Source organism: Scleropages formosus, chromosome 14, assembly GCF_900964775.1.
Source record: "Scleropages formosus chromosome 14, fSclFor1.1, whole genome shotgun sequence".
Lineage (NCBI taxonomy): Eukaryota > Metazoa > Chordata > Actinopteri > Osteoglossiformes > Osteoglossidae > Scleropages > Scleropages formosus.
This window is the reverse complement of record NC_041819.1, coordinates 26260478-26281846: the sequence shown is the minus strand read 5'-3', so window position 1 is coordinate 26281846 and position 21369 is coordinate 26260478. Positions and strand designations below refer to the sequence as shown.

The 21369-nt window shown below is 50.5% G+C and overlaps 1 protein-coding gene across 2 annotated transcripts; it reads left to right on the top strand.

The window, feature by feature from the left end:
- The first annotated feature begins 1827 nt into the window (after positions 1-1827).
- Positions 1828-21335, top strand: tbc1d8 (TBC1 domain family member 8). Of its 2 annotated transcripts, none has more exons than XM_029258094.1 (20): positions 1828-2287; positions 6724-6834; positions 6966-7084; positions 7339-7567; positions 7919-8159; positions 9571-9778; positions 9911-9970; positions 10450-10602; positions 10982-11132; positions 11811-12025; positions 12800-12917; positions 13012-13297; positions 14028-14133; positions 14286-14384; positions 15782-15850; positions 15986-16232; positions 16787-16852; positions 18276-18362; positions 18448-18557; positions 19412-21335. In XM_029258094.1, the coding sequence occupies exons 1-20, from the start codon at positions 2161-2163 to the stop codon at positions 19763-19765; spliced, it is 3156 nt and encodes a 1051-aa protein (XP_029113927.1). In that variant the 5' UTR covers positions 1828-2160; the 3' UTR covers positions 19766-21335. The 2 variants fall into 2 exon arrangements, with proteins under 2 accessions (XP_029113927.1, XP_029113926.1); XM_029258093.1 differs by having other exon boundaries at positions 9911-10081.
- The last annotated feature ends 34 nt before the right edge of the window (positions 21336-21369 follow it).

The window sequence follows — 21369 nt, the reverse complement described above, 5'->3', positions numbered from 1 at the left end:
TAAATGTAGTATTTTACAACTCTGAGAAGTGTTCATAAACTACAAATAATCAGAAAAATAACCATTTTAATTATTTGTCCTGAGGCGGTTTTGTCCTGTGGGTCTCACTCATCTCGTGGACCATGGCGTGGAATTGGTCAGCGCTGTGGAACACATTCACGTTTGGGTCACAAAACTAGTTCAAAATGTATTTTTTTAAAACATAATGTAATACCTTGCGGTATTATTAAATTTTAAGTAGCTTGTTGGCACTTAAAGTTTGTGTTTTGTTCTGTTCTTCGTCTTGGGGCGTGGTTGAGAGAATGCGTGTGACGTAGAGGTGTGGGACTGCGCATGCGTGAGAGCGTGTGCGTTGGGTGTGCGCATGTGTGAGAGCGTGTTCATGAGTTGCGAGCGCACGTGGTCTGTGAGAGTTGTTCTTAAAGGTGTTTCTGTGGTCGGTTGCGGACGAGAGAGCAGTGCGTCTTATGGTTCAGAACTTTAATAAACCCAAACCCCAGTCCTGTTGGAATTAGCCCTAGTGGTTCCGAACTCCTTCGGGTCATTGAAGGTGCACCGGCCCGGGTACATCGCATGCATGGTAGTTTCAAATGATAATTTATGCCTGATGTTACACAGAACTTTAGATACACTGTAACTGTCAATGTTTTTCAACACAGAGCGTCGCCGTCACTTTAGTTATGAGAAGGCGGCATGTGTTACATTACGGGCTCTTACACTCAAAAGTGATTATGGGTTGTGCGTGCAGCACCAAACCACGTCGCTTGGGTGGTGCAAGAGGACGTGGGTTCGATCCCCGCTCAGTCTGCGTGGAGTTTGCATGTTCCCCCCGTGTCTGTGTGGGTATCCCCTGGGTGTTCTGGCTTCCTCCCACACACTCCAAAGACATGCTGTTTAGGTTCACCCATAGTGTGTGTGTTCTACTGATGTACGGCTGAGTGACCCAGTGTAAGTAGTGTATCTAGCAGTGTAAGTCACTGCGGTGAATAAGGTGTGTGGGCTCATAGTAGCGCTACACAGAGTTCATTGGAAGTCGCTTTGGAGAAAAGTGTCTGATAAATGCAAACTAACGTGATGCATCGTCTCCTGGGTGTTTAATGTTCTCAGAACACTGATCTGGGTGGTCTACTGTAAATATATTATTGCAAGTGTGTTATAATTAAATCATTCCCACTTTGTCCTTCTAAAGTGGGATGTGGTCATATTTGACGTTCAGATGCTAGTCTAATGTGATGCGATATTAAACAGATCTACTAATCTTTTGGAAAAACCACTTTTTATACAGTATGTTAATAGTTCGGAGTTTACAGTGAAAATATCAACTGTAGTTGCGAGCAAATTCACAATGAGTCTTAAAACGAGTCATCAGTTTCCCACCCAGTGTCAAATCAGCCCATATAAGTGGCACATATTCAGAAGAAAATATGTGCAGTTAATGAACCTTCGGAGAAAACTCTTCTTCTCTGCGAGTTGTGTCACTTAAGGAATCTGAAATAATCGGATTTTTAAAATAAACAATAATACTTCGAGTGTTTGACAAATCTCTGAAATCCGTTGAGGGATTAATATTTATCCCTTTGTCTCCCTAATTATCTCAGTACAGTAATTACAGTGTATTATATTCGCGCTCCGCGCGCGCGCCTCGTGCTTCGTACTCCCTTTGTTCTTTGTTCCCTTTTTAATTCACTTTCCTCTCCCTGAACACATTTCTCTGTGGGAAAAACCAAAAAAAAAAAAAAAAAACTGAGCCGGGGCCTCGAACCCTCGGACCTGCGGACCTCCGCGAGCCGCGCCGATGGAACTTCCTCCGCGTTGCCGGAACTGAGGCGAGAGGTGTGTGTGTGTTGGTGTGTGTGTGTCTGAGAGAGAGAGTGACCGTGTGCATATGTACACCGGGGGACGCTGCGTCGACGCGATGCGCTGCACTTTGGCGGAGTGACAGCGGGACGCGGCGGCCGAGCGCGCGACATGAGCCGTGGACGGCGATCCCCGGGGGGTCTCCGGCGCGCGCTACACTGTAGCAAACAGGGCAACGCCGGCGGTGTGGCAAACGCGGTAACCGCGTCGCGAACAGAGTAATACAGCGGCAGCGCGACACAGACTGAGCGGCCGAGTCGTCGGCGGTGTGAGAAACGGGGTTTCGGGGCGGCGCGAGGAAGGATGTGGCTCGAGCCCGAGGAGGTCCTGTTGAAGACGGCGCTCAAGCTGTGGGTCACCGAGCGCTCGAACCGCTTCTTCCTGCTGCAGCGGCGGAGGGGCCACGGCCACTCGGGGGGCACGTTCACAGGTAGGACTTCCTGCTGCGATGGGCAGCGACCCACACCCCCTTCCCCTTGATGAGCACCGGGTTGCCCTAAGGCTTACCCACGATCAGAGAAGCACGCTCGGTCGGTGTGTGTTTTAGCTCTTCTAACTGAGAAAAGTGTCCCCCTGGCTGCGATCGGCCAGGAAGGGAACTGCGTGCCTTTTGTTTGTGAGCGAGACCACGCGCGCGCGCGCGCGCACCTAAAACGGTAAAGAAACACTGTAGCTGTAGCCGCAGATCAGCTGTCACATCATGCGGCTGTAAATCCATGATCAAGAGCCCAAAGAAAGACACACGTGACACGGTGTCAGTCCTACCGGCTGCCTTGAAAGCTGCTAAAAACAGGGTACTTTAAGTGGTAAGAGATCATCACACACTCTGCAGAGTGACTGACTGGCGTGTGAACCATAGAGCTCGAGAGATTTTGTGCTTTTCAGTCTTTTCATGGCACTTTCATCTGTATCCCTGGATTTTAATGTGGTGTTAGTGGGGTTTTTCTCGGTGATCCCTCTGTGTGTGTGTGTGTGTGTGTGTGTGGGCACACCCTCCATCAGGCTGACATCACTATTGTTATGGAAAAGGACACAGTCCTGAGGGCTCCCCTTGGCCACAGCCATGTGGTAAACTGCGCGGTTCATAAACACAGTAAACCTAACGCTGCTCAAGTCAATGAGGGTCAGAGGTCAAGTAGGAGCCCTTTTCGAGAAATTACCAGTGTTCGCTGGGTCGCCATAACTGCCCATAAATGTCTTAGTGAAGATCATGCCCATTGAGAGGACAAGCAGAGTGAGAACACTGTAAAAGCTGCAGGGCCTCTTTTAAAACATTTTCTGTTAAACAGGTCCTTCACTTCCTTCTTGATTTGAAGGGTTTTTGAGAAGGGAAACAAAAGGGTTTCAGATCATCTTTTGATCCAAGGCATAGTCTCCAAGTTAATGCATAACAGAAAGAAAAACACTAAAAATGGTCGATGAAGGACAGGTAAGTGTAGTAAACTGCCACCACCTCTTGTCTAGTGTCGCTCGTTGCGCAGTCCACTGGGGTAAATAAGCGCCCTTTACGTACGCGCCTCTGGGCTATAGATAGGGTTAGGGTTTCGTACGTGTTTGGCGTCGGCCGGCTTCTTCTCCTTTCTTATTTTTTGCAAATCAATTTGCTCATTTCTAAATTCAGCTCTGCAGGGGGTGGTTCTGAGGAAAGCGTGTTACGTTCCGCCCGTCATCTCCCCTGCCAACTCAATTAATTTGTTGTTCTATTTTATGTTTGCTTTCTGGGTTTTATATTAGAAACTAGTTCCCCTACAGTCTTCTAGGAAATTTTGAAAAACCACATTTACTAATGTTTTAATAAAACTTTCACTGTCGAGGCGGGAAGATTGTGAAATGACCAGGGAAGTTCTGTGTACGGAAGAATATACAGTATATAGCTTTTAAAGGATGGAATTTATATACTTTAGTGGTAATTAACATTTGCTCCTGAAAATAAAAAACCCTTCAGCATAGTGGGCAGAGCCACTGCCTTTCTAGCCAAAGGTTGTGGGTTTGAATCCCAGCCATAGTACCTATAAGTGAGGTACTTACTGTAAATAGCGCCAGTAAAATTTCCCAACTGTACACGGGGCACCACGGCGAGTAGTGCTGCTGTCTCACAGCGCCTGGGTGGTGCGAGAGGACGTGGGTTCGATCCCCGCTCAGTGTATGTGGAGTTCGCATGTTCTCCCGTGTCTGCGTGGGTTTCCTCCGGGTGCTCTGGTTTCTTCCCACAGTCCAAAGACACGCTGTCCAGGTTGCCCCACGGTGTGTGAGTGACAGAGAGTGTGTGTTCCACTGATGTATAGATGAGTAACCCAGTGTAAGTAGTGTATCTAGCAGTGTAAGTCACCGTGGTGAAAAAGGTGTGTGGGCTGATAACACTACATAGAGTTTGTTGGAAGCTGTTTCGGACAAAAGCGTCTGATAAATAAAGAAATGTAATGTAAAATTACCCTGCTGTACAAATGGGTAAAAAATTACTACCATTATAATTGTAACTTATCACTGTAAGTCGCTTAGGAGAAGAGTGTCAGATAAACGTAAATGCATTACGTTTAAAGTACAGTATTGTTAGTTTAGCTGTTTTGCACCCAGTTGTTCAGGCCGTGAAGTAGAGATGAGAGAATGTTGTTAATCTCTCGTGTGTCGAGTTGTGGTTATTGCCGTATTCGCACATTTAGACAGTGCTGCCGTGCTGTTCCGGCGATGTCCCCACCGTACCATTTTGCCAAAGGGGGCAAGCCGGTGCGGTTTTTCTGCGTGTTTGTCGATTGCATCAGTAAAATAAATTGCCACTTGGTGAAGATTGTTCTCTGAGCAGCACTCGTAACGGTCTGCGGCGGACAAACTCCCCCAGAAGGAAATCCACAGCTAGCGAGACAATGGAGATCAGTGTTTGAACAGCTGATGCAAAGTGAAGCAGCGTGACCCTCGTAACAGCTTTGAAACAGACGGTATCGCGAGGCGTGGCGTCCCGGCGTCCCCCGAGTGGCCTGTGTGACCGATCCGGCCTGCCGTTGGGGGCTCTACCGTTCGACGGGCAGCAGGAGGTTTCTGGACGACTTGGCGCGTTTCCACTTGGAGGCACGAGCGGCAGGGGGCAAATTCAGCAACGGACACAGATTGAGTTCTTTCCCATGAGCAGCTTTATGAGCAACATGCTTAATGATGATGCTGTTTAATGGGGAGGGAGTGAGGTTGGGGTGAAGAAACCCTTCCAGGGACATGTTGGGTTTTGAGCTCAGCCGTCTGAATGGCATTTGGCAAATGGTTCCACCGGCAGTCCCATACGTGCGCAACAAGCGGTCTTATGCCACGGACAGTTGGACACGTTGGGTCCTGTGAGGCCGTTAGCAGGGTGAAGCGCGTTCCCAACCCGTATCCAATGTGGAGGACAGCTCTGTGCAAGTGTTGAAGAAGCTCCACAGTAGCTGTGGATTCGCCATTCGGTTCCGTTTTCCTCTGTGCCTCGACACGTGGGACATATGGGACAGCTGGTGCTGGAGTGGCTGAGGAGAGGGACGCAAGCTCAGAATGTTGTCGGATCAAATTGCCTGAGGAGAATAGCTATTTGAGTCTCGAATGAGGTAGTTAACAATGCAGCTGGAAACATGGAGCTGGGGAAACTTGTTTGACTTGTACGTTCTGGAGCCCTGTATACGAGTGTTTTGGACAAACGGGTGTGCTCCGTCTTGTCCAGAATCCCCGATGGATGTATATATTGTAAATTAGAAATGACAAGGGGCCGAGGACAGAGCCCTGGGGAACACCCGGAACAAAGAACTTATCTCTGAAGTAGGACATAAAGCAGTCGAGTTCTACAGACGTTTTATGGCTTAGACTAAAGCTACTTAGAAACTCATTAAAGGGTTTGCTTGTAAAGCAGTGGTGATGCTGCACCACGAGTCTTTCCAACGTCTTTTCCAAAAATTGTCCGAGAGCCCAGGACTTTGGCAGACGCCACGAATCCAGACCTGAACGCGTCGACTGAAGTTTATCAGCAACGGCAGAAACAGCTGGTGTGTATATGAATAATTTTTTGAGGAGTTAAATAGCATCATGGTGAAGATCCTAAGAGGAACAGGAGGAACGAGACTTTAAGAAGTGGTGGTTTTAGTGATTGTATTCACCAGAGCAATAGAACAATATCTGATGACATTTATATCTTTGTAATTGTGTCCTGGAAGTTATGAAGAAAGAAACTGCTGAGATTACCGATGCCAGCTGTATCTCGGCAGTGTGCGTGTGATATAATCGTTCCACGTTTATTGATAGTGGGCAAATATTTAACGTCACGTGTTCTTCAAGCGTCCTTATGCATAAGAAAGGGACCACTTTTTGTCCTGGGTAAAGCAACGTTGTCTTAGCCAAGTTCCCCAGTGAACTGCTGCCCTGATTCAGAAAAAAATGTGAAAGTCTGGCCTAAACCAGGCAGTGAGATGGTGAAGGTGGTAGTGATGTCCTTCAGCCAAGCTCATGGTGATAACGGCTGCTTTTTGCAAACATACTTGCAAAAAGCGGTTCTTTTTTTGTGACTCTAAGCTGTTTTATCTGGTTGAGGAAATGATTTTGAAAAGACTTATCTTGGGATCAAACGCAGCGAGAGGACAGAGATCCGCCCGAGGGGCGGAAGCCCATGTAGACCAACGTACTGTAGGTCCAGCATGTGGCAGGGTGAACAAGTTGGTAAAATGTGTAAGCAACATGGACGTACACGCTGTAGTAGCATTTGTCCTTAATGTGCAGGACGTTCTGAGCAGGTCGGGCAATAAAAAGCACGTTTTGGTTTTGGTGGTAAGAATAACCAGAAGAGTCAAGAGCTGCTATCGGCTTGAAACGAGGAAGGGCTTCCAGTAAAGTAAAAGAGATGGTGGATCCTCTCTGCAGGACTACTGGTGGGGGCCCTGGACACGATGCTGGACTCGAACGCCCGAGTTGCCCCGTACCGCATCCTCCTGCAGACGCCGGGGTCACAGGTCAGCTGGGTCATCGCCAGCGGTAAGGTCTTAGATAAGCTGTTTCGTTTGCTTATAAAAGTGCGCTCGCTAGTTGCTTTTTGGGAAGTAAGTCGTGATGTTGTGTCAGAATGATGTACCGATGCATGAAGTCACGGGAATTCTCCGGACCAGGAGCTGCGGCGGAGGAGATCAACAGGCACTGGGACTGGCTGGTCCAGAACCTGCTGCAGTTGCTCTCGGTGTTTGAAAACGAGGAGGACGTCGCGAGTTTCGTCAAAGGCAAAGTGAAGGTACAGCTGTGGGTCGGTGGGGAGGAGGGGAAGTGGGCAATCGAAGAAGCCACGGACACTCAGAATGACACGTGCAGGGTCATGCATCGGGGTTTAGGCTCCTCCCACTTTTTGGCATGCCCTCCTACCCCCCCCCGTCCCACTTCCTTGTCCCCCATCTTCCTGCCACCCACTATTTCTCCATCCTCTTCCTTTCAGTCTTTGTCTCTCACGCCGCTTGCTCTTCTCCGTTGTCGTCATTGACGTCTCCCCAGGGCCTGATCGCCGAGGAACTCGGGGGCAAGCGGACCGTGCAGGAGGACGACCCGGAGAAGTTTCGCGAGGCCCTGCTGAAGTTCGAGCTGCGCTTCGGCCTGCCTCCCTCCGAAAAGCTGGTGGCCCACTACTCGTGCTGCTGCTGGAAGGGCCGCGTGCCCCGGCAAGGCTGGCTCTACCTCAGCACCAACCACATGGCCTTCTACTCCTTCCTGCTGGGAAAGGAAGGTGTGTGAACCCACGCTCCCATGGGCACCCAGTCAGAACACACGCAAAGTGTGCGTATGCGCCTGCAGTTTCAGTTTACGTCTCTATCACGTAGGTAACGCTCTCATTTACATCATCGCACAGCATCGCTGTAACACACTGAGCTCAGAGCAGCAGCGGTCAGCAAATCTGTGAGTGTGTGTGAGTGTGTGTGTGTGAGATCTTCTTTTGGGTCTTTCTATGTGTTCGATCGTAGTCCAGCAGTCAGTGTTTCTGCTGGTGTGCTGGTGCGCGCGCGTCTGTGTGTGTGTGTGTGTGTGTGTGTGTGTGCGCGTGTGCGCAGTCCAACCAGCTTCCTCCCAACTCCCGCAGTGAAGATGGTGATCCCTTGGGTGGAGGTTACCAGGCTGGAGCGGGTCTCCACCACCCCCCTGAGAGACACAATCCGCGTGACGACACGCCGCCGGCAGCGTGACTTCTCCATGTTTCTGAGCTTGGAGGAGGTCTTCAGCACCATGGTGCAGCTGGCCAACATTGCGCTGCGCAGGTTGCTGGACAATGATGGCTTCGAGCTGGACCAGGTCCTCCAGCAGCCCGGGGACATCACCAAGAGGTCAGCCTGGGGGCGGGGCCAAGTATCACTCATGACCAAGAGGTCAGCTCAGGGTGGAGTGAGCAGGCAAGGAAACACACACACACCATCTGAAACCGCTTGCCCGATACAGGGTCGTGGGGAGCTGGAGCCTGACCCGGCAACACAGGGCATAAGGCCGGAGGGGGAGGGGACACACCCAGGACGGGACGCCAGTCCATCACAAGGCACCCCAAGCGGGACTCAAACCCCAGACCCACCAGAGAGCAGGACAAGGTCCAAACCACTGCACCCCCCCTTGGAAAGGGGAGAGCAATGTTATATACTGAAACTATATTCACACACACACTTTCCGAACCGCTCGTCCCAGACAGGGTCGCGGGGAACCGGAGCCTACCCGGCAACACAGGACGTAAGGCCAGAGGGGGAGGGGACACACCCAGGACAGGACGCCAGTCCGTCACAAGGCACCCCAAGCGGGACTCGAACCCCAGACCTACTGGAGAGCAGGATTGTGGTCCAACCCACTGCGCCACCGCACCCCCTAAGCTATATTCAAATATTCTAAAATCAAAACTGTGACATATGAATACGTAAGTCACACTCAAAGTCAAACCCTTTACTGAATTTCCTTAAAATTGTACACATTTTAATAAAAAACAGTCACATGTTCAATATCAGGTGGTGTTCTTACACAGTAACCTGTCCAGCTTGGTTTCCTCTGAGCTCTCGGAGCAACGCTGTTGGTTTTTCCCACACAAGTGTGTTTCCAAGTGTCTTGTTGCCCGGTTACACCAGATTACGTGGTGCCGCTCGGTGGAGAGTCACCGGAATCAAGGGCAAAAACACACAGGGCAGTGTTTGCTTTGGGCGACACGCCGGCAGTGTGTAACTCAGCTCTTCTCAGGGTCCCCTGTGAAAGGTCTCGTCCAGTGAGACTCGAGCAGTTGTGTGAAACCTTCTACCAAACATCTGTTTTAGTGCAGCTGTCAGCTTCTGTTTACTTTTGCCCGTAACATTTGTGGATTTTGTTTTCACTCTTTTTTTTTTTTTTTTTTTTTTATTTAATGCGCTCATCATATTCCAGGCTTCCTGGATCTATTCATTATATATTAAACATGTTTCTGTTCACTGTGCTTATTCTAGAAGGTTACTTCCACACTAGCTAAATGTATCAAAATGGAACGTGTGTGTATTGCCAACCTGAGGAGGGTGTGAGCTCTAAAAAAGATGTGTATAATTAAAATGTATTTTCTTATGGAGGGAGTATAGATAACTTCGGAAGTTGAGAAAAAGAACATGTGTTGTTTTTCCCGAAAATTCCAGTTATTTTTAGTGTGACATTGACCTTCCGTTTGGGAAAATCTGTCTCATGAAGATTTGCTCTCGCTCTCTCGCTCACTCGCTCGCTCTCCCAACCCCGGGGCTTCAGGGTTCTGGAGCAGCAGGCCCTCAAGGAGTACGTCCTGGCCCAGTTCTGGCTGCCCCGCCAGGAATCCCTGCAAGATGTGGCCACCTGTTTGCTATGGACTCCCCACGCTCGCTGCCACACGCCCGGAACCCTCTACACCACCGACAGCTACCTGTGCTTCGCCAGCAAGGAAGAAGGCCTCTGCACCCTGCTCGTCCCCCTGGCCGAGGTGTGTATGGGGCAGTGTGGAGGAGCAGCAGCCGGTCGGGGATGACCTAGTGAGTGAGGTGTGGAGATCCCCCAACCATGTTGAAGGAAACACCAACCATCAGTGACCTTCTGTCAACTCTTCTGGTCTCAGGTGGTTTCCGTGGAGAAGCCGGAGAACACGAGCTCGCTGCCCGACCCCGTGATCATCAGCGTACGTGGCAAGCGGGCCTTCCAGCTCATCGAGCTGCGGGAGCGTGACACGGTGGTGGAGAGCCTGGCGAAGCGAGTCCGCGTCCTCAGGGTCCAGGATAGGAAGTCCCTGGTACTGTGTGTCTTACTTCTTTATGACCATATTTTCCTGTTTGACCATGGGGCACCTGGAAGGACACCCAGAGACCTGGCGTCTGACCTTCTTGAACCAACTCAGTCTTCTTCCACCAAGGATTTGTAACCATGATCTTTCAGAGTCACATTCTGGCCCAACTCCCCAACTGTATCTGGGCCAAGCTGTAGAGCGGGAGTCAAACGATCTGGGATTCGAAGTGCATTCGATAAAGAGGGTGATCTATTTGTTCCCACAGCACACTTTGAGACTGTGCTCCAGTTCTGCAAAAGATCTCTTGGAAAGTGTTGATGGGTTGACTTGGCACCTTGGAAATGACTTGGCCCCTTGTCCTTTTTGTCTACCAGGTCGTCAACGTGCCAAGTCACAGCTGCCCCAACCCCTTGGAGTCCAAGGGAAAGGAGACGGATGCCAGTGAACAATCGGCACACGTGGTCAACGCCGAAGCCCTGATGTCGGTCTTCCACAGCTCGTCACCGGGCGCCCACAGGAGTCCTTTCGTGAGTACCGCGTTAACGACTGGTTCCTTGGCTTGACTTCTGACGTTCTAATCAACTAAGACTGTGGGCTATAGAAGGCCCTGACTGTCTGCCCGCCATTTTAAGGCTTGTTAACGATTGGTCAGACTTGACTGCGGAATCCTTGCGATTGGCCAAGTCCAAGTTTGTAAGCCGGTTAATGATAGGTTGGGTCTATGATAATGGAAGCCTGTTAATGATTGGTCAGTCTTTGAGTATTTGTTTGTGCCAGTGTGGTAAACTCATCATCTAGGTCTTTGAGGAAGGTCTGCTCAGAGATGTCCGGATGCCCATTTGTGTGTGTGTGTGTGTGTGTGTGTGTGTGTGTGTGTGTGTGTGTGTGTGTGTGCTGGTTCCCCAGCCCAAGGAGGAGGCGAAAGTGCGCTCGTGGGAGGACCACTTCTCAGAGTACGGGCGCGGCGTCCACATGTTCCGCACCGAGAAGGCCTGGAAGCTGGTTGCCATGGGGATCCCGGAGACCTTGCGGGGAGAGTTGTGGTTGACATTCTCTGGTAATGGTGGTGGGGTGGGGTTGGGCATGGAGCGGTTCAGGGCAATTGTCTGGCTATAGTGCTGGGGTGCAGGAGGGGGGTGGTAGCGGAATTTAGAGAAATGATAACAGACTATTTCAGGAGGGTTTATTTTTGAGCGCGGTCTGCAGCTCTGCTCATTTTCACTTCCTCTCGCTCGGCACTGAGCTGCAGGGAGTTGAACTGTGAGACGTGTTACCTTCGTCCTCCCAGAGGTAGAACCACTTGGTCAGCAGGGATGTGCCTTGAGTCGGCCCACATTCCTCTAGGGGTAAAGTCGGTTCATAGACGATCCTACGTAGGATGGGGCCATGCGGAGCTCATGGGCGCTTATGGTTTTGCAGCATTTTGTGAGCCGTTCGTTTGCAGCGATTTTACCGTCACCTGGACTTCTGCGGGTGAAAGCGAACGGTTGGTTTGAAAATGGCGCAGCCAAGAGAGTATTGACACCTGCAGAAGCCAAGTTGTGTTATTTCTTGAACAAACGGCGACTAATCGTGCTAATCGTGCTAAACGTGCTAATGCTGCCATGCAAGTTCAACCCCTAAGGCTTAAGGCATGGTAGGAATCAACTGTTTGAGGTTCATCTTTGTGAAGCACCCAGGTGTCGCTGTGGTGCGGTGCGGTGCTCACGCTCTGCTCCTTGTGGGACCCCCATAGGAGCTGCGGTGGAAATGGCGGCCCACCGGGACCACTACGGCAGCCTGCTGCGCAACTCGATGGGCGTGAGCAGCCTGGCCACAGAGGAGATCGAGCGGGACCTCCACCGTTCGCTGCCCGACCACCCAGCCTTCCAGAACGAGGCCGCCATCGCCGCCCTGCGCCGCGTCCTCACCGCCTACGCCCACCATAACCCCGAGATCGGCTACTGCCAGGTACTTGCTGCCGACCGCTGGCGAAGTGACCACCGTTAAAGGCCCTGAGTGTCGCATCTGTCACCTGTACCTGTCGCTGAGTCACTCCCACCAGCGTCACGCGTGTGTTCCCTTCACATGTGCAAACACTGAATTTACTGGAGTGCAGTTCAGCCCCTGCATGACCGGACCCCCATCCCTTTTTGTCCAGTAACTGACCGGTCATCCCAATGTGTCATGTACACCATTTTAAAAAAAGAGTACTTTTTGAAGCACGCAATGGGATGTGTGACACCGTGCACCATATGGCACCGTGCGACGTGTTCAACGCAGAGTGTAACGCAGCGCAGTGTGTCTCTGGCCAGCCCCCGCTCATTAACATCTTGAAATGCTGGAACATGCAACTTTTTCCATTCTTCCCAGTGTCCTACCGCTGGGGAGGAAAATGACCCAAATTGCAGCCAAAGTGCAGCTGCTGCAACAAGAGAAACTAATTTCTGTTAAAGTGATTCTGCGAAAGTGTGTGTGTGTGTGTGTGTGTGTGTGTGTGTGTGTGTGTGTGTGTGTGTGTGAGAGAGAGCTCAAGGGAGACTGTAGAAAGCATTACCTAGTTATTACCACTACACATAGTAAATGGGCCTCATGTTCAGGGTGTGTGCATTTGTGCCTCGAACCCAGGGACAAAGAACTTGCCCCCCCCCCACCAGGTTACTTGGCTGTTGTACAGGGTGAGCCTCACTGTCTCAGGTGTCCCTGATGGACAGCTGCTTCCATCCTCTCCTATCCTCTCTGCAGTCCATGAACATCTTGGCGTCGGTGATGCTGCTCTACACCAGAGAGGAGGAGGCCTTCTGGCTGCTCGTGGCCGTGTGCGAGAGGATGCTGCCCGACTACTTCAACCGCAGGGTCATCGGTGCGTGACGTGCACACCCGTCCCCTGCGGCCGATCCTTGGAGGCGTGTCCTCCGCACGCCCCGCCTCACCCGCGCATGCCCCGCCCCCTGCAGGCGCCCAGGTCGACCAGTCCGTGTTCGAGGAGCTGATTCGGGAGCGGCTGAGCGAGCTGGCGGAGCGCGTCCCGGACCTGTGTCCCCTGTCCTCCGTGTCGCTCTCCTGGTTCTTAACGCTCTTCGTCAGCGCCATGCCCTTCAGCAGCGCCGTGCGCGTCGTCGACTGCTTCTTCCTGCACGGCGTCACGGCCGTCCTGCGCCTGGGCCTGGCGGTGCTGGACGCCAACGCCGACGCGCTCGCCGGCAGCACGGACGACGGCCAGGCCCTCATGGTGCTCAACAGGTGCGCCTGGGATCGGACCCCTCTTCCTGCGTGTGTAATCTACCTGCTGGCTGAAAGAGGGGGTGCGGAGTGGGCGGCGCGGCGGCACAGCGGGCAGCGGTGGTGCCGCACGGCGGCCGGGCTGCGGGTTCAAATCCGACTCAGTACGTGTGCGGTTTGCATGTTCTCCCATGTTCTCTGGGTTTCCTCCCACAGTCCAGAGGTGTGTGTTTCAGCTAAATTGGCGAGTGTGAGATCGTGTGATTGCTCTGCGTGTTCTCTGCCTTGCCCTATGTTTCCAGGATAGACTCTGGACCCCCAGGACCCTGCACTAGACATGCAGTTATTGACAGATAACGGGTGGATCTGAGTGTAAATTGTGTCTTTGGTCGTGTTTGTTTTTTTTTTTTTCGCTCTTTAAGACGAGGTTCTTGTTCACACTCGCTGCACCCGTACGACCCACCTACATCGGCAGCGCAAGCGAAGCCGCAGCTTCGCCACGTTCTATAGCTGTGATTCGTAACCTTGAGTAATAAAAAACAGTAAACGCGGCAAACACACTTCGGCGCCATAAAGACGGTGAAGAAACGTGATTTTGACGTTTTGACCTTCGACACACAATAAACTGTACGTGAGACGTGGACGTGCCGCTCGGCGGTGGGAAGGAGGACAGGAGGACAGTGTGTGGCAGCCCCCCCCCCCACCCCCAGAGGACATCCCACTGATGGACTCCTTGCTTCCCTACCCACAGCTTCCTGGAGGGGGTGCGGAGCGATGAGGACCCCTCCCCCTCCCCCACGGAGGGCCGGTCGGCAGACGGCACGCAAATTGGGGATGTGATCAGGGACTCGTACGAGGTGGGAGAGGTGCCGCTCCGGGGGTGGGGTGGGGTGGGGTGGGGGTGCAGATGAGCAAGCAGGGCTGGTTCTGGTTCTGGTTCCGGTTCCGGTTCCGGTCCAGCAGGCCGTCTGTCCCGAAGCTGAGCTCCTCCCGCCTTCTTCCTCTGTAGAAATTCAGAGACCTGACTGTGCGCCAGGTGGAGCAGCTCAGGTGGAGACACAGGATCCAGGTGCTGCAGGTGCATGAGGACACGGCCAAGGAGAATGCGGTGGGTGTGCGTGCGCGTGCGCACTCACTCACTCACACACACACACACACTCACTCACACACACACACACACACACACATCTCTTCTGAACCGCTTGTCCCATACGGGGTCGCGGGGAACCGGAGCCTAACCCGGCAACTCAGGGCGTAAGGCCGGAGGGGGAGGGGACGCACTGGTTTAATGAAGCGAAATGGTGTCCAAACTGGTTCATTGGAAACCTCTACACTCGGCCCTCGGACGACTGGGTCCCTCATGAGGGAAAAGCGCAGAACAAGTGCATTTTTGCCAAGTTCTGCGCTCATTTTACTTCCACAGCAGGTATTTTATTCAGTGTCTTTCACTCTGTAAAACACATGGACACACATGGTGTTTACTTCCTGTCACATGGACAGTGTCAGCCAGTCACAGCTTTGATTGCGCTAAATATAGCATGACCGCTGAAACACCAGGTTCCATATTGTTATCATCATCATCATCAAAAATGATTTAGCTGTTTATGTAACAGAGTCATTTTTACTTTTATCAGTTCAGGGTTAGTACCTTGGCGAAAGGCACCCTACCAGGGGTGGGAGGAAGTACTCATGAGGCACATGGGGAGTAGCGCTACTGTCTCACAGCGCCTGGGTGATGCGAGAGGACATGGGTTTGATCGCCTCTCAGTCAGTGTGGAGTTTGCATGTTCCCCCCATGTCTGCGATGGGGTGCTCTGGTTTCCTCCCACACTCCAAAGACATGCTGTTGAGGTTCACCCATAGTGTGTGAGTGACAGAAAGAGTGTGTGTGTGTGTGTTCCACTGATGTGTGGATGAGTGACCCAGTGCAAGTAGTGTATCTAGCAGTGTAAGTCACCACGGTGAATAAGGGGTGTGGCCTCATAACACTACTTAGAGTTCATTGGAAGTCGATTTGGAGAAAAGTGTCTGATATGTAAATGAGTAACGGTGAACAGCGTCTCCAACAGCGTCTCCAACAGCGTCGCGTCCACTTACTTTGCAGGGTGAAGGACACAGCCGATGGTGTTTATTCAGGATGAAAAGTAACGAATGTCTCCATCCAGGTTGCTCGTCACCCTGCGCTTCTAGGACAGACTCTGGACGTGTGGAACCCAGCTTTGGACAAGCACTTACTGATTAATTAATTAATGTATAAAAAGAGTGAGCGAATGGGACCTTTTTCATCCAGGAACCCCCTTCCCCCCACCTAGTGGTAATTTGACCCCCCGCCTACAGGGCCGATGTCAAGGATGGGTGTATCTGCAAAGTGCTTTTGCTAAAGGCTTCAGTGTGACACGACGCAGGGTAAAGAACCGCACTGGAGGGTAATGAGACCTCAGAACCCATCCGTGTCCTCCTCAATGCCAACCTGTCCTCGCTCTCCCTCGACCTCTGGCCCTGCAGCTGAGGGTGGTGACCCCGGACGTGTCCATCTCGCCGGAGGACCTGGGGGACCTGTACGACCTCTTCAAGGTTTGAGCGCGTTTCGGCGGCGGTCGCCGCGTTCCTCCCCTCGACCGCTGGCCGCAGAGCGTGAGCTCAGTTTGCGTCCCGCACGCGCGCGTGACCGGCGTCTCGCTGTCGCTTCCTGCTCTCCCCCCCCCGCAGACGGAACACTTCATCCGCCTGTACTGGGGCGTCGAGGGGTCCTACCGGCCGCAGCGGCACCACGACCCGAGCTGGCCGTACGCGGAGCAGTACCGCCTCGACCGGTCCCAGTTCCTCAGCCTCTACGGGCTCCTGGCGCCCTGGCTCTGTGGACCGCACACGGACACCGTGGCCCGGCGCACCTTCGCCCTGCTGGACCAGGACCAGGACCTCCTCGTTGGCTTCCGGGAGTTTGCCGTCTGGCTGGGTGCGCGACTCCCCCCCGGTGGAGCCGCCTTAGTATCAATAAAACAAGACTTTTTATACTAAAAAAAATAAATAAATACAAATGTATGAAACAATTTTTATGATGGGAGCATTTAGTGGAAGTGTGATGTGGATGTGCTGAAGTGTCCTGTATTTTTGGAGTTTTTTTTAAGTTTATCAAATTTAATGACGTTTGGGAAAAAAAACACATTTTTATTATACTGGAAAAACAAAAAAGTCGTATTTAAAACAACGAGACAAGTAAAGAAGAGGAATTATAAATTGAGGAAGTTTTCTTAAATTGGGTGTTGTGTTAAATGATGAAACATAATTTCACATTTTTAATAAATTAGTTCTAATTTTACTGAGGCTAAATAATTTACATTTAAAAGAACACTTTCTGGGAAACCAAAAACACAGAAAAGCCGTATTTAAAGAAACAAGACAAGTAGAAAGTGGAAATTAGAAGTTATGTTGAATTTTTGAATAACTTTATTTTTTGTATTATTTTCAGTTTTGAATAATATAAAATTATTAATTTCCTCCCAACTGCAGACAAGCTGTACGCTGAGGACCTGAATGAGAAGATCAGGCTCCTGTATCGGCTGCACATTCCGCCTGGTGAGAGCAAATCAAAAACCATGGATGGATGGATGGATGGACGGGGCTGAGCTATACATGGTGGATGGATGGATGGATGGATGGATGGATGGATAGGGCTGAGCTATACATGGTGGATGGATGGATGGATGGATGGGGCTGAGCTATACATAGTGGATGGATGGATGGATGGATGAATGAGGCTGAGCTATACATAGTGGGTGGATGGATGGATGGGGCTGAGCTATACATGGTGCATGGATGGATGGATGGATGGATGGATGGGGCTGAGCTATACATGGTGGATGGATGGATGGATGGATGGATGGATGGATGAATGGGGCTGAGCTATACATGGATGGATGGATGGGGCTGAGCTATACATAGTGGATGGATGGATGGATGGATGAATGAGGCTGAGCTATACATGGATGGATGGATGGGGCTGAGCTATACATGGTGCATGGATGGATGGATGGATGGGGCTGAGCTATACATAGTGGATGGATGGATGGATGGATGCATGGATGGATGGATGGATGGGGCTGAGCTATACATGGTGGATGGATGGATGGATGGATGGATGGATGGATGAATGGGGCTGAGCTATACATGGATGGATGGATGGATGGATGGATGGGGCTGAGCTATACATAGTGGATGGATGGATGGATGGATGAATGGGGCTGAGCTATACATGGTGCATGGATGGATGGATGGATGGGGCTGAGCTATACATAGTGGGTGGATGGATGGATGGATGGATGGATGGATGGATGGATGGATGGATGGATGGGGCTGAGCTATACATGGTGGGTGGATGGATGGATGGATGGATGGATGGATGGATGGGGCTGAGCTATACATGGATGGATGGATGGGGCTGAGCTATACATAGTGGATGGATGGATGGATGGATGAATGAGGCTGAGCTATACATGGATGGATGGATGGGGCTGAGCTATACATAGTGGATGGATGGATGGATGGATGAATGAGGCTGAGCTATACATGGATGGATGGATGGGGCTGAGCTATACATGGTGCATGGATGGATGGATGGATGGGGCTGAGCTATACATAGTGGGTGGATGGATGGATGGATGGATGGGGCTGAGCTATACATGGATGGATGGATGGATGGATGGGGCTGAGCTATACATAGTGGATGGATGGATGGATGGATGAATGAGGCTGAGCTATACATGGATGGATGGATGGGGCTGAGCTATACATAGTGGATGGATGAGACTTAATCACTGGCATCATCATCATCATCATATCTGCCTCCTGATCTTTTTCACTTCTAGGCTTTTTCTCCTTTTTTTTTTTTTCCATTTCCTGCAAACCTTAGAGATGTGACTGCAACATTAACGCATGGGCTGAGCACTCTGTGTGTGTTAAATGAAAAATGAAGCCATGTTCTTATGGTTGTGTCCTCCAGCCCTCAGCGAAAACGAGGACAGCACCTCCTCGCTGAAGAGTCCTCTGCTGTCCACCACGAGGCCCCTGTGTGTGGAGCTGCCCAACGGTAAGTGAACCCCAAGCCTTCCACACACAGCCACGCAGGGCAACGTTGGTGCTTCGCGGTGTGACTGTGGCCGCGATGTGCGCAGGCGAGACGGAAAGCTACCAGGAGCGTCTCAAGCAGATGCTGAGGGACCTGGCCGAGGAGAAGGAAAATGAGAAGAAGGGGAAGGAGGAGCTGTTGCCACCGATGAAACAGGTAGGTGTGTGTGTGTGTGAGGAAGCAAACTGCAGGCAAGTGTAGGAAGTGAAATCGGTTAGTGAAACAGCACGAGTTTCAGTGTTTTCTCAACTCCATTCCACCCTTGGGTTGTGCTTTCAGCATAATGAAACGTTGCTCTGACTCCCAGGTATGAATACTCAAATTAGAAAATATCTGAAAATTCATAAGTTGTTTGTCGTTTTCTTTACATCTATTTTCTTCAGTTCTTGTCTGTAGTGTAGCTGTTTCTCCTCTCAGCCAATAGGTGGCAGTAAAGAGACCAGGAACGTGGGACCACATTGATCCAACTCACTTCCACAGTGTTTACAGCTCCTGTCTGCTGTTAGTGCTCAGTAACAATTTGCACGTGTTTATGGGGTGAATCAGTCAGCAGTGGGCATTGAACAGATTGATGGAAAGATACCTTCATCAATCCTGAAGGAAATTGCAAAGAATCAGTGGAGACAAAACGTAAATCATTTATACGTTTTTAAATCTGCTTTAATTTTAACGTTCCTTGAACTTGAGACAGTTTTTAGTATTTCTTTTTACTACATCTGGTATTTTTAGAGGAGCAAACCAGAGATTAAATCAAAATATGTCTGTAGGATTCTTTTCATTGATGGTAACATACCAGTGAAAAGGGGACTTTAAGCTTTAGGAACAAAAAGAATTGGGAAGAGAATTCCAGTCCCAGCCGTCTTTGTAAGTTAAGGAGCTGGTGGACTGACCCCCCCGCACCCCCCTATGTATACTGGAGCGGGGAACGAAGAGGTCTGCGGGCCTGTGAGCTGTTGCTCGGCTGTCTGGAGGTAAACGCTCAGGTGTGGCCGTTCGCCCTCTTCTGCCAGTGGGAGTTTATCCAGTTCTGCAAGACCCTTTACAGCATGCTGGAGGGTGACAGCAATGAGAACGAGCTCTCGCAGGCCATCGCCACGGTCACCAGCCTGGTGCTGCGCATCGGTGAGGTGGATCACAGGAGCCGCTGCACGGAGGACGACAGCGGGGCCAAGGGGCCCGAGCCAGACAGCGAGTGGACCGTCAGCTTCGCTCAGATCATGGCATCGCTCCTCACAGAACAGGCCCTCGTCACCTTCTTCGAGACGCCGATGGACCTGCGGGCCAAGATCGCCAGTGCCAGGGTGAAGCAGTACCACGAGCGGGTCAGCTCCCCGGTACCTCAGCAGGGCGTCGGTTCTGACTGAGTCCCCTCTGGCACAGAATCCACAGGGCGTTCCTTCTGCCCCACTCCCAGTGAGACCATGTTTACATTCCAAGACCAGAAACGTGCCACAAGACACACCTTTACAGACGTCTCGTTTAAGAACCAAATTTTTCGTTCCTGCCAGCTGTTAAACCAAAACAAACCTAAACTGAACTGTTTCTGCAGGGATCAAGTGCCAGGCTTGCTGATACTGTCTCTTTAAAAGGAGGAGAGTTCAGGAAGCCCCACCCCTTAAAGGAGCAGTACACTGTCTGTACTGCATGTGTGCTGCTTCAGCTTTTTCGGAGGAAACAGAGCAAGACTGCAGCAAGAGGAATGGTCTTAGATTCTGTTTTTAGTATTAAATCCTGGTTTTATGGAAGCTGTAAAGCTTTGAACTCCGTCCTTCCCCGGGAGACAGGATGTTGCAGGTTCAAGTCCCAAGGTTGCAGGAATGACCTGAATATGAACCCTGGGTTTATGCCTTATGTGCCTCTTCTAACTCTTGTAAAACATGTAAGAATAATCTTACAAGCTTGAAGTCTGTCCTTTTCAAATAAGTCAGTAGAGCTTCCAGACATTGATTTATAAAGCAGTTTTATCAGTTTTTATAAAGTCACAGTCTTAACCAAATGTTTGATTTTTGTTACACAATAAAATGTGAAACTGAAACCTCATTCCTTTGTGTGGTGTGCATACCATGATGAGGTATACATATCTTATGCTGACAACTCAGATTTTAACAAAAAATTCCAACAGACCATATGGAATTCTGTGCATGTGTGTATTTTCATTTTGTCTTCTGTTGTGAGGCAGAACAGTTTTTGATACATTCTCCAGGAACCTCGAGTTCACTTAACACACTCAACCTGTCAAGGCCCATGCCATCTGGAGAGGCTATATCTACATTTCTTTGACATGTTAGACTACTTACACTGTGTTAACCATCTGTTCACCTGGGTAACTTTTACTGTTGGAATTTAGGGACAGTGCCGTGAATCAGAGGTCCTACAGCAGTATAGTGGACGAAATACAGGATATGGCAGCACAAAACCACCTAAAGTTAAAGAGCTCAATGTGACACAGCACCTCTGCGCGTCAAGAACCCTTATGGGAAGAAGCAGATATGTAGCAAACCAAAAACATTTGGGATTATTTCCTGATCAAGTGGTATAAGCACTTTGTCCTTCTGCTCAACACTGAATGTTGCTAATGAGACTGAAAAGCCAAAAGCAAGACTCTCCGCATTACACATTAGGTCAGAATGTGGTAAGACAGCACTGGGCGGCTTCGCTTCAGAAGTGTAACCAGCACAGCACGAGATAAATTACCCAAAACAAGTGAGAGAACATGAACACGTTAATAGAACACCCAGAGTCATGCTGGGAAAGTGAAATATTTCAGACAAGAAAGGGGGAAAAAAAAAAAAAAAAATTTGTAAAGTGCACAGCTGCCACTTTTATCTCAAATGGTAAAATTTAGTGAAATTGTTGTGAAGGTCGAGACGCAAAGGAAAATACATTCAACACTTGAGACTGCACAAGTCTTTTCTAGTATCTCTGCCAGCATATGAAAAACAACTAAGCTTCCCTACTGTATGCAGTT

Excerpts from the sequence above, each read along its gene's own strand:
- tbc1d8 (XM_029258093.1), top strand. The coding sequence starts at position 2,161 with ATGTGGCTCGAGCCCGAGGAGGTCCTGTTGAAGACGGCGCTCAAGCTG. Across the intron at positions 7,085-7,338 it reads TCGTCAAAGGCAAAGTGAAG|GGCCTGATCGCCGAGGAACT; the intron begins GTACAGCTGTGG and ends ACGTCTCCCCAG. Across the intron at positions 10,603-10,981 it reads GCGCCCACAGGAGTCCTTTC|CCCAAGGAGGAGGCGAAAGT; the intron begins GTGAGTACCGCG and ends CTGGTTCCCCAG.